Source organism: Phyllostomus hastatus, unplaced genomic scaffold, assembly GCF_019186645.2.
Source record: "Phyllostomus hastatus isolate PE091 unplaced genomic scaffold, TTU_PhHast_1.1 phas_contig_549, whole genome shotgun sequence".
NCBI lineage: Eukaryota > Metazoa > Chordata > Mammalia > Chiroptera > Phyllostomidae > Phyllostomus > Phyllostomus hastatus.
Window position 1 is genome coordinate 967,793 of NW_025333907.1, and position 12,947 is coordinate 980,739.

The 12,947-nt window shown below is 42.0% G+C and overlaps 2 protein-coding genes across 2 annotated transcripts; one reads left to right on the forward strand and one right to left on the reverse strand.

The window, feature by feature from the left end:
• Positions 1–732: 732 nt before the first annotated feature.
• Positions 733–1,791, reverse strand: LOC123824125 (vomeronasal type-1 receptor 4-like). The gene has a single exon (XM_045847234.1). It carries the CDS (start codon positions 1,789–1,791, stop codon positions 733–735), a length of 1,059 nt encoding a protein of 352 aa, XP_045703190.1.
• A 6,271-nt stretch (positions 1,792–8,062) lies between these two features.
• LOC123824195 (novel acetylcholine receptor chaperone-like) lies at positions 8,063–8,593 on the forward strand. The gene has a single exon (XM_045847321.1). The coding sequence runs from the start codon at positions 8,063–8,065 to the stop codon at positions 8,591–8,593; it is 531 nt and encodes a 176-aa protein (XP_045703277.1).
• Positions 8,594–12,947: the final 4,354 nt, after the last annotated feature.

Genomic DNA, 12,947 nt, shown 5'->3' on the forward strand with positions numbered 1-12,947 from the left:
CCACCACAAACTAGTGTCATGACTTTAGAGACCAGAGTGTGAAACTGCAGACCTCCTTTTTGTCAACATGTCCAGCTCTTCCTCACAAAGGAAGCATTTGTCTCCTACAGGTCCCAATTCCATGAAATTCACGTCTTCCAATTGTCTCACTCTCATGATATAAACATCAGCTAAAATGTAATTTCATGCTCCTCTGTACCCCACTCCAGTTAGATGCAATTTCCACCTCAATATGTGTGAACAAGCTATCCCATTATAACATTGTATTTCAAGAAATGGCCACTTTCTCTCGAAGGGTGTCATGTACAAGATCATAATTGGCTCCCACAAGCTTTTCTTATGGGCTGAATTTCCTGCCACCACCAATGGCTTCAGGTTTAGCAGTGACTTGCCACCTGCTGTCCCACTTCATGTACCTTTTCTTCTAAATCCCTGCCTTGCTCTTTTTGAAAATTGTTTGATAGACTCAAGTTACACACTCAAAGCGTTCTCTATAATATCAGGAATGTTTCAGGATTTGATGGTTATTATTGCATTAATTCTGAACTCTTCCATGGCAAACATTAGAAATACTTCAATCACACATGTAATATAATGCAGCTATATGATACTTCATTGAAGTTATTATTATAAATTGTAATTACATTGACAAAAGTGCTTACCAAGACTTGTTTACCACTTCATGGCAATCTATTCATAAAGGCATATATCCCTCTGAGAGGGGTGAGTGAATTACCAAATGAACATTATACAAATACATACAACTGACATATTTCTCATAATATTAGGGGACTTTATATTCCTTAGCCAGGCAAAGCTGAGCCTGGACACACTGGAGTCACGGCTCAGGATCAGAAAGGGACTGACAGTTGGGAAACTCAGAGAGAGTACTGAACTGGTATTCCAGATGAACCAGTTGGGATTATTTAAAATAGCTAAAACAATATGAAAGATGGAGGAAAGGGTGTTCAGAAACACAAATGTGCTCACCAGGAGAAGAATGGTTTTGGTAGCTCTGGCCTCAGGAGCAGATGGAGAGAAGAGGTGGGTTCTGTGAATGTGTTGGACCCTCTGCTTGTGTCTGTACAGGATGAAGACCGTGGAGCCACTTGCCCAGAGCATGAGCACAAAACATAAAAAATCAGGGGATACTATCAATACAGCATATAACAAGTCCCTCATTTTATCATGACGAACAGAAAAACAGTACCCAAAACGTTTTATATTGGTGATATTTTTGTAGTTCAAACTGCTAGACATATACATAAGAAAAACCACATTTATCAACATTTGCAGGACCCAGTACAGAAACATTAAAGAGACAATGTACTTGGGAGCTTTATGTTTAAGCTTTGCCCACCTGGAGTTCATAGGGCTGATGGTGATGGCTTGGATGATGCTCAGAAGGCAAGTGGTGCCAATGGACACACCCCTGCCCACTCCACGTACATAGAGAAAAAATTTGCATCCAAAATCATTGAAGTGATGATACCACCCAAAGGATGACAAGGTACAGGAGAGTCCACTAGAAAACAGAACTGAAAAGTTGGCCACAATCAGGTTGTTGATAATCAAATCGATGAACCTCAGCCTGTACCCAGTGAAGTAAAGGAAGAGATCATGATAAAGAAGAGAGAAATTCCCTGAAACTCCGATTACAGTGTGTAGTAAGAAGACCATTCCTACTGCCAAATCCCTGGTGGCCATGCTGTGTGTTCTCAAGGACTGATCTTTGTCTTCTGAACTGGAGGACGCTGCAGAGGAATATGAGGCATAAGCCACATGTATCATCTTAGCTGTAACCTAAATATTCTCCATTTACCTATAGTCCAAGTGAAACAATGAGTTACAGTTTTTCTGTCATTTGGTGTCTTCTAAGGGTTGAATGTGCTATCATTAAGGAGCAATTTTTAAATCATTACTATAAATTCCATACATGCCATGTCTTCTGTATCCCTCACTAGTTCACAGTGCCAGCAAGATCAGGATGGCCACAGACACACTCAGTAGGTTTTATTCCAGGAAGGAAAGTAAAATTTCATGAGTCATCGGAAATACAGGATAGAAACGTCAGATGCCTGATAAACAATATACAGTATAATCAAAATTACTACTAATTTCAGGTCATATAAATATTTAAACCTAGGTTAAATGTGGTATTTGTCTTTTACCACCTGGCTTATTTCACTTAGCATAATGCTCTCCACTTCCATCCATGCTGTTACAAAGGGTAGGAGCTCCTTCTTTCTTTCTGCTACGTAGTATTTCATCATGTAAATGTACCGAGGTTTTGGATCCATTCATTTACTGAGGAGCACTTAGATTGCTTACAGCACTTGGCTACAATGGGGAGAAAGGGACAAAGGGTTTTTAGGAGCAACTATAAAGGACACATGGACAAAACCATGGAGGTGTGGGGCTTTGGAATCAGGGGAAGGAGGTGTGCATGGCTGGGGTGGGGGAATTGGAGGAGTGGCAAAGCAGACAACTGTGCTTGATGAACAATAAAATAAAATAAATAAAAATATTTAAAAGCTCAAATAAATAAAGTAATTAGCAGTAAGGCTACAAACAAAATAACTGGTAACAGAAAAACCTGTATATTATATAAAAACATATTTTTTTCTGTATTCATATTGTACAATATTTAACAACTAACTAAATAATCTTGATGAGAAAAAGAGGCAGAAATATCACAAGATACATCTTAGCCTGATGTGATGACTGAAATTCATAAAGTTATATTTTTCCTATTCTGTTTCCCTAATTTTAAAAAAGAATAGTGTCTTCATAATCAGTAGAGACAGAATCATTAAATCTATTAAGCCCTGTGTACACCCAGGGTTAGAGAAAAAGTCTATACCTCACCAAATGCTCTCACACATTCCTTCCACACAGGTCAGGAGATTCCTACCAACTGAAACACATGGAGCTATTGTATTACAGTGCCCCTCGAGAATCCTGATAATCATGCCTGTGATTCCTGTAAACTCCAATGAATAGAGACTCACTGCAGAATGCCAGAGCTTAGGCACAATAAAAATCAGGGTGCCTTGTTGCTGGATAAAACACAACCATGACTGTGAGTACCACACTACATCACATCAGTAGCCATGAGTTCAGCTCAACCCTCAAGAATTCCTCCCCCTGCCCCTCTGGCTTTGGTGCTAGACCAGTCACTCACAGAAGGTACCTTTGTCCAGTATATTCCCTTACCTGGAGTTCTGATGCAGCATGTTCCCTTATAGTCTCTACTTCTCAAATTGATGAAAGGAGAACCCAGTGACTTCTTCCCGCTGCCTGGATGCTCTCTCATCATGAAGTCAGCACTGTCAGGAGCTGGGAGAGGCAGCCAGACCCTGAGATATGGGTTGTGATTCAGTGACCTCACCTCCCCTCTGAACTGCAATTATCACTTTACTGGTAGCAGCACTTGCCCTGACAGGCTTGGGGGCTGAGAGTATTGCTCAAAACTTCCTTCCCAGTTAGAATTACCAAAAACAACTCCAGGTTTTCACCAGTGTCTCTTAGGAGATTCTGGGAGTGTTTGTGACAGGTTTTTTCTTTCCATGATCCCAGGAGCTGACAGGGTCTCCCTGGGGACAGACATCAGGATGTGCTGACATCTTGACCCCTGAGGGACAAGAGCAAGACTGCGTGTCTCAGTGGACATTCTGCTTCATTGGAAAGTTCTACCCAAAGTGAGTTCTTTTCTAATCTTCATACAAATGTGATGCACCATCATCTACATATGGAGCAAAGAAATAAACAGGCATACATCTTACAAAGACTTAAAAACATTGACAAGTAAAAGGAAAAATGTGTACATTAGATAACACAACAGTCATTGGTTCAAGTCAATGTCATCTCATATGGAAACTTTAAGAGAAAATATATATTATCCATATTGATATCCAATAGAAAACAGAAGCAGACACAGAACAATATCCACAGAAGAAAAAGAAGGTCCTAAACAAAACCCTCTCACATACAGCACCACAATCACAGAGGTTAACAGGCAGATTCTTCCATTCTTGCACCCATTTCAGAAGCCAGTGCCACTTACTGAATTCAAAATTATCAAATGGTTGACATAGTCCTCTAAACCTTTTTGCAAAATATTCAGTAAGGAACTGCAATTGCCTTTCAAATTGGGAAGAAAATCTTTTGACAGGCAAATGCAAAAATATATACCAGTTGTAAATAATATTTTAGGTTTTTCTACACACAAGCAAACTCTTTGATCCCAGTTCACTATAAAATTATCCTCATTATCAAGTCACTTGTTACATCAATAATGGTGGACAACTCACCCCCCACATTCACACATTTACACATAGATGCAACTGCACATGTGTACGTTCAGGTACACACATGTACAATAAATCATGTACTCACAAAATTTCAACTGCAGAGTCACAAAAAATGCACACAGTGACCACATGAAAATTCACACACATACACATAAATATGCATACTCATCTAAAATAAAACTCACAATCTTGCATAAAATCAGGGTCACCATCCATGTGTATATTTCAATAACATGACCTGCTACAGAAGAATTTGTCTATCTCCAGAATTCTGGATGCCTGAAAAGGAGTGGGGGTATTTTTTATTCTTTTTTTATGATTTTATTTGTTTCTTTAGAGAGAGGGGGAAACAGAAGGGAAAGGGAGGGAGAGAAACATCAATGTGTGGTTGCCTCTTGCGCACCCCAAACTGGAGATTTAGCCTGCAACCCAGACATGTGCCCTGACTGGGATTCGAAATGGTGACCCTTTGGTTTACAGGCCAAGGCTCAACCCAGTGAGCTACACCTCCTAGAGCCTTCTTACTCTTTATAGTCCTTTTAACCCTGCAGCAATCATAGCACTTAATATTTATATAATGCACAGCACTTGACATAGGCTGTGAGCATTGCCAACTTTAGGTCATGACATATGCTGGGGACCTGAGAGTTTGAAAGACAATTACAGTGTGTGGGTATCTCATAGTCCAAAGTAAGAAGAGGCCATGAGGAAGAGAAGACATAAGGATAAAACTCCGGGACAGGGAGTCAGGGACAACCAGTGACAGAAAATGCAGGGAAAGGAAGAGCAGGGAGACAAAAGGCAAAAGGTTTTTAATGTTGGTTCAGTATTAAAGTGCAATGTTGGGGGTTGCAATGCAAGTGGACAGAGTGTGCAGAGAGTTAAGGTGGAAAGATACTGGGATCAGGAGAGATCATAGTGCAGACAGTCATAGAAACTAAAGTTCAATGGGGATGGGAAGTTAATGGGCTACAGTGAGAAAAGGTCAATTGTATGGTGAATTTAAAAAACATGATGTGAATTAGATTCCACATATGAGTAAAATCCTATGGTATTTGAATGAACAAACTGAACAAGCAAAACAGAGACACACTCTTAGATGTAGAGCAGATGACAGCTAGTGGGGGTATTAGTGAGTGGAGGGATTAAGCATAAAGGAAAAAGGACTCATTGCCATTAACAACTATGTGGTGATGGCTAGGGGAGGGGACTTTAGAAGAGTAAAATGTAAAAATTCAATAAAGATTAAATTTAAAAATGAAATTGTTGCAATTTAGAAAAAAAAGAACACGGTGTGGAAAGAAGGAATTCAGATGGGGTAGGAAGATCTCAGTAGAAGACAATGGTCCAAGTCACATAGAGTGTTGGAAAAGGAGATGGAACTGGGAAAAATAAGGGGCATGGCCAAGAAGGCAAAACAGGCACAAAACAATGTGAGCTGAAGGGGACAGTGGGCATGAGTGAGCCCAGGAGCAAGGGGCATGAAAGTATACAATGGGTGTAATGTGTGCAAGGTGTGGTTTGTGTCCCTGGTGGTGAGGATGATGCCAACAAATTAAGGGCTAAAGACCAAAGTCACAGGCCAAGGGATGACATACTGGAATGGGGCATAGGGAGAAGGCAAGAGGAAGAAGGCCAAGGATGGTGGTCTTTGAAAAAGAGACTAAAGCTGAAGAAGGTTAGACTGAGGTCCTTAGAATAGTGGTCATGGAAGGTTGGATGTCAAAAAGGTCAAAAAGGGGAGATGAGGAGTGTAATATGAAGTCTGAAGGGGTTGGATGGAGGTCAAGGAGCTGGTGGAATTCTGGTGGGTGTCTGAAGGCCACAGGGTAAACAGATGAGGATATAGCAGGGGGACTAGAGGGAGAGTGAGAGGATGGTTGGATCTGGGCTGATGAAGGTGGCAGAGGGCACACTGGAGGCCAGGCAACACAGATCCCTCATTAATCCTTTTTCTCATTTATGATCAAATCACAATACTGAGCCATGGTCAATGTTTTAATAAAAATATATTAGACAGGTTGCATCAATTGGAGGTGTACAAGATGTTCATTTGACACATCTATATGTTGTGATATGATTACCACTGTAGTGATAACACCTCTGTTACAACAGTATCATCTTTGTTGTGCTCAGAATAATTAGAATGCAGGCTCTTAGCAAGTTTCATGCTGATAACACAATGGTATAGTCAGTATTTATCATAGTGTGCATTAGATCCCCAGGACGTACTTGTCTACAAGTTGCAAGCTCAGGCCCTGGAACCACCTCTCTCCTCTTCTGCGAAGGTCTTGCTCCTGGTAAACAGCACTTTACTTGCTGTTATTATGACTTGGTTCTTTCAGACTCCACATATAAATGACAGAGGACAGGACCTGTCTCTCTCTGACTTATCTCACTTCACACAATGACCTCAAGGTCCATCTATGATGTCCCAAGTGACAGAATTTCCTTCTTTCTCATAAGTGAATATAATCCATAATGTATCTCACATCTTTCTTAGCCATTAATCCAGGACAGACACTTATGTCGTTTCCATATATGGCTAATGTAAATAATGGGGCAATGGGCAAGGGATGCAGATATCTCTTTAATAATCTGCTTCATTTCCTCATTGCCAGTGTTTTCAACTCTGCATCTGATAGGGGGCTATCTCTTCATTGCTTAGTTGTATTATTTTTTGGATTTTGATCTGTTCTTCCATTTGCGCCATATTTGTTTGCCTGGACATGCCTATTATATACTAAGGGGCAGAGCCTTAGGTATTCACCAGGGAATGCAACTCAGGCTTCATTGTGGCACTGTATGTGGGGGACAGGTCCAAGAGAAAACCATGCCCCTTTGCTCAGCTCTCAGCCACCTTCAGTCACTTCCTCCACTATCCACAAGCAAACTTGGCCCATCTGGTGTTGATTGCCAGGTGGGGCGGTCTACGACCCCATGGGTCTCTCCAACCAACTCTCCTGTGAGGCTGGGAATTTCTCCCACCACCTCAACCCACACAGGTTTTTTCTGTCAGAGGTTTGGAGGCTTTAGTTCCCCTCAGCGAGGGGAACTAAACAGCGAGATGTTCTGTCTCACTCTCCAGTTGTTTCCTCCAGTTTATCTGAACACAGAAGTGGGACTGCCTGCTCAAAGAGCTGCCACCTTGCCAGGAGTCCTCTCTGCCCCTCCTAGTGGATGAATGTTTCTTCCTTAGCTCCTTGGCTGTCGGACTTCCATACAGTTCAACTTTCTAGCAGTTCTGGTTACATCTTGGTTTTAAATCTCTTACTGTCCTTCCTTTGTTTGTGCAAGGAGATCAAGTGTATCCATCTATGCCTTTACCTTGGCCAGAAGTGTCTGGTCTCTCCCTTTTCTTTTGGGGTACTGTGCATACGACCAGACACAGAGGGCCTGACAAGAGAGGCTGTTTAATAGTGTCCGGTGATCAGAAGTGCAAGGCGCTATCAATCCATCCCTTTCAAAGACCTCCTTATGTACTGAAACACTTCAGCGCCACAATGATTTTTAGGTCCCAAGTCTAACATGATGAAAACACCTTTCTTCACTGTGCAATTTCTAACATATAACATTTTATTTTAATATAGATGTAGTCTTCTGATTATGGGATTATGCTGTCACACAAAAAAAGATTTGTTCAAGCCAGTTGTTCTTCAGCCAAACTTTCTGCAGATTATAAGACTGCTCAACACAGACACACAGGGTGCACAAAGCAGAGGACTAGTTAGGACCTAGTTGGTGACTTCATGGCATCCCCCAGAATTGTACTTGTCATGGCCCTCTCAATGGCAATGAGACTCTTTTTTGCTTTTATGGGGACTATCAAGTTCACTCCCAGCCTCAGCAAGGATGCCTACAAGGAGATGAAGCACGCTAACAAGAGCTATGTGCAAGCCCTTCCTCTGCTGAAAATGGGGATCAATGCCATTCCCCTTGGTAAAAGCACTGCTGCTCTCGAGGTGGCCTATGGCATTGTCATGAACCTTGTGCCTGGATGTCCCACAGACATGGCCAACGTCTTCCTGCTTCTGCTGGTGCTGATTGTGCTGTTCTTCCACCAGCTACTTGGTGATCCTCTCAAATGCTATGACCACCCCCTGGTGTTTGGAATCCTGCCCTGCTGCCTGCTGACTGCCTGCAGGCCTGAAGACCACTCTTCTGAGAACAAGCCCTCGCCCCTTGCAAATGAGGGAAATGTTGGGGGAGATGTGTGGGAAGCTGAGGAACAGCCCTTCTTATATGACAAGGCCCCTCAGGGAAAAAGGAAGTTGTCATAGCAAAGTGCAACTACAAAGAATGGACCTTCCATGCAGTTGCCTCCATCACACCCAGGAAGATGTCAGTGTGTGTTTTCTATGTGATCTATTTATCTTGAGAGAAAGGGAAAAATATAATCTACAAGTTAATGTCCCTGTTGGCTTGTGTACACCTACACACCTAAAAGGATCTCTGCACATAGACATATGTGCACCACCTTTACTCACTCTTCTGATATTCTCACATCTTGTCACATGTATATGTATATGTATATGGCTAACTACTGAAGCCTTCTTATGAGATGCACTCCAGGAAGCATATGGCTTTAGGACTGTATGTGTCTGAAAATGTACTTACTGTGTGTGTATGCATGCACAAGTGGGGGGGAAGGCTCTGACCTTGAACTAATCCTGCATAGGTATCCTTCCCTTTATAGGCTGAGTATAGTGAAGGCAATGAAATAAACCTCCCATGAAGAGAATCCCACTTTTGACCTAAAAAAGTGGGTGAATTCCCATGGTATGGAGGAATCTCTTGATAGATTAAGCTGAAAACTTGAACCCACCACTTTAAGGAAAAGTTTGGGTGGGGAAAGATGGCGGCTTTACTCTAGGCAGTGTGATTCTTGGCTTCTGTGAAGAGGATGGAAACTCAAGGATCCATGGAGGGACAGACCAAGTGGCCTAGGTTACCAAAACATTTTTGAAAACAGGACATCAAAAATTATTGTGATCATTGAAAAACCAGATGGTAAGGAGATTGCTTCAGGACAAAAGTGACCCAGGGAACAGCGCGGGGGCCAGGGGGGTTGCAGTTCCCAGGTCCAGTGCTCCTGGGTCGGCCTCAGGGCTCCCGGGAGAGGGGGTCACTGCTCCCTCCCCAGAATACAGGGATTGAGCAACACCAGGGGAGACCTTGTTGCTTGAAGGCACAGAGAGGCCAGGTGGACTGGGGAAAAAATCACCCAGGGACCGTGAACACCCACCCAGAGCCCTGGGAGAACTGAGGGCCTCCAGCTGGCACCACCAGGGGAGGCCTGGAAGAGCGCCCACACCCCCAGCCTGGTGGGAGTGTGGATCGGTGGAAAACCCAGACATCGCAGCCCCGATCCAGGAAAGGGCGCAGGCGTTCTCAGGTTTCTGCAGCCTGTGGTGCTGAACTGTGGAAGCGCGCACCCTACCCGGAATCCTGACTCTCTGCACTGTGAACCCAGAAGTGACAGAGCGCTTAGTGCATACCTAGAGCCTAAAACTCAAAACTTTGGTGGATGGGCACGCCCTTTTAGATCCCCAGAGATGGCACAGTGAATCCCAAAACATCGAGGGTGGTTCCTGAGATCATAGAGTTGGTACCCTGTGGGGACCCCAGTGCCTGGGAAAACTCGGCAGAGAGCGAGCGTGCTCGGGAGCGCCCAGGGTCCTGAAGGGGAAAGTCAGATTGGCCCTGGGAATAGTACCTGAGAGACTTACTGAGATTTGGCTGGGAAGAGTGATAAGCATTTCAAACGTTCCTCAGCCAATTGAAGCCAGCAAGATCAGAAAAACTGGTCTGGCCAGTTAGAGACCAACAGGAGGTTTTTTTGTTTGGTTTGGTTTGGTTTGGTTTGGCTTGGTTTGGGGTTTTTTGGCTGTTGTTGGTTGTTTGATTTTATCTTGTGTTTTAAGTGACTTTTCATTTTTCAATTCTTATTATTTTTATATCTCTCAATCCCTTATGTTTCTCTTCCATTCATCCTAGTATTATTCCTTCCACTCCAAATTTATCTCTCCTGCACTCCATCTTCTGCTGTGTTTTATCTTTTTTTTAATCTTGCAAGTTACTGCAAATTTGTATTATCTTTTTCTCACTTTTCCTACACTTTTTATTTTAATAGTATTTTAGTATTCTTTTTCTTTCTGTATAATCTTCTTTGCTTGGCTGGTTATACTGTCATTTGATAGGTTCCCCCTGGTATCTCAGTCACAGTGTGTTGATAATTTACTATCCTTCATCTGTGTTCCATTAATACACCTCTCAAGGTTCTATACTCCTTATTCTTGTTATCTAGATCTCATAGATTCTGCCACAAGACTGTTGCTTTACTATTACTGTAAATAAGACCTAGTTCACACAATTGTAAATATTACTCAACACCCCTACCTGATCTCAGCCCACTTTGCAATTTCCTGAACTATACTATTGTGGGGATTGTCTCTATTCTTTTACACACCACTCCTATTTACTGATCTTTATTCCAACCCTACCTTAGAAGCTGACCTCCCACAGCCTCACAGCTTTGTAGATCCAACTAACAATCCTTTCATCCCCAATAAGAGTCTTACCTTCTTTCCATCCTTTCTAAAAAGTGGATAGTGGGGTGGAGGATCATGGTTAACACTATAAGGAGCCAAAGGATAACCCATCTCTTCTCTACTGGCTGCTAATGTAAATATCATAGTATACTGTCTTGCTGTCTTAAACCATTTTGCCTTACTCCTCCAACTGATCACAAAAACAGAGTAGGGGGAAGTTGTGAACACCAGGATACACGAAGGAGACTGCACCACTGAATCTCACAAGTATTCTACCACAGAAGTTCACACCGTAATTACAGGGAACCAGAACAGATCAATTTAAGAAACAGAGGCTAACAAGAAGAAACCCACGAACAATGAGAAAACAAAGAAACAATCCCCAATTGAAGGGAAAGGAGGGAGCCTCAGGAAAAATGCTAAATGAGTTACAGGCAACTCAACTATCAGATAGTGAGTTCAAAACAATGATTATCAGGAAGTTCAATGAACTCACAATGAGCTATCAGAAACCAGAGGGAAGCTATAACAATCTCAATGCAAACTATATAAACATGAAGAATGAAACAGAAACTCTCAAGAAGGGCCAAGAGGAAATGAAGAATGCCATTTCTGAACTAAGGAACACAGTAGAAGGAATGAAAAGCAGGATCGATGAAGCAGAAGATCGGATTAGCGAGCTACAGGACAAAGTAGAGTACAACACCCAGAAGAGCAAGAAAAGGAAAAAAGACTCAGAAAGAATGAAGAAGGATTAAGAGAAATGCAAGACAATATGAAACGTAATAATATCCATATAATAGGGATACCAGAAGGAGAAGAAGAAGAGCAAGGGATCGAAAACCTAATTGAACAAGTAATGAAGGAGAACTTCCCTAATTTGATGAGAGAAAAAGTCACACAAATCCAGGAAACACAGAGAGTCCCAATCAAGAGGAACCCAAAGAGGCCCACCTCAAGACACATCATAATTAAAATGGCAAAATTTCAAGACAAAGACAGAATATTAAAGGCAGCGAGGAAGAAACAGGAAGTAACATACAAGGGAGCCCCAATAAGGCTAACAGCTGACTTCTCAATGGAAACACTTCAAGCCAGAGGAGAATGGCAAGAAATACTCCAAGGAATGAGAACCAGAGGTCTGCAACCAAGGCTACTTTATCCAGCAAGGCTCTCAATCAAAGCAGAAGGCCAAATAAGAAGCTTCCCAGACAAAAGAAGTCTAAAAGAATACACCTCCACCAAACCAGCTGTACAAGAGATTCTAAAGAGACTGCTTTAAGTAAGGGGAGGAAAAGAGAGAGAGAGAGAGAGAGAGGAACACTCATACATAAAAGACAATGAATAAGTACCTATCAATAATAACCTTAAACGTAAATGGATTAAATGATCCAATCAAAAGACATTGAATAGCTGAATGCATAAGAAAAAATGACCCACATATATGCTGCCTACAAGAGACCCACCTCAGGATAAAAGACCTGCACAGGCTGAAAGTGTAGGGCTGGAAACAAATCTTCCAAGCAAATGGACAGGAAAAAAAAAAGCCGGGGTAGCAATACTCATATCAGACAAAATAGACTTCCAAAAAAGGTCCATAAGGAAAGACCCAGAAGGTCACTTCATAATACCCAAGGGAAGAATCCACCAAGAAGACATAAATATTGTAAATATATATGCACCCAACATAGGAGCACCCAAATACATCAAGAAAATCTTAGAGGACTTCAAGAAAGATATGGGCAGCAACACAAGTACAGTGGGGGATTTTAACACCCCACTATCAAAAATGGACAGACCTTCCAAACAAAATATCAACAAAGATATTGTGGCACTGAACAATACACTTGATGAAATGGACTTTACTGATACATACAGAGCCCTCCATCCAAAAGAAGCTAAATACACATTCTTTTCAAATGTACACGGAACATTTTCAAAGATTGACCACATGATAGGACACAAAACAAGCCTCAACAATTTCAAGAAAATTGAAATCATACCAAGCATTTTCTAGGACCACAAGAAACTGAAGGTAGAAACCAACCCCAAGGAAAAAAACCCCAAAACACTCAAAATCATG

What these genes read in the sequence shown, in the direction of transcription:
- LOC123824195 (XM_045847321.1), top strand. Translation starts at nt 8,063, where the DNA reads ATGGCATCCCCCAGAATTGTACTTGTCATGGCCCTCTCAATGGCAATG.
- LOC123824125 (XM_045847234.1), bottom strand. Translation starts at nt 1,791, where the DNA reads ATGATACATGTGGCTTATGCCTCATATTCCTCTGCAGCGTCCTCCAGT.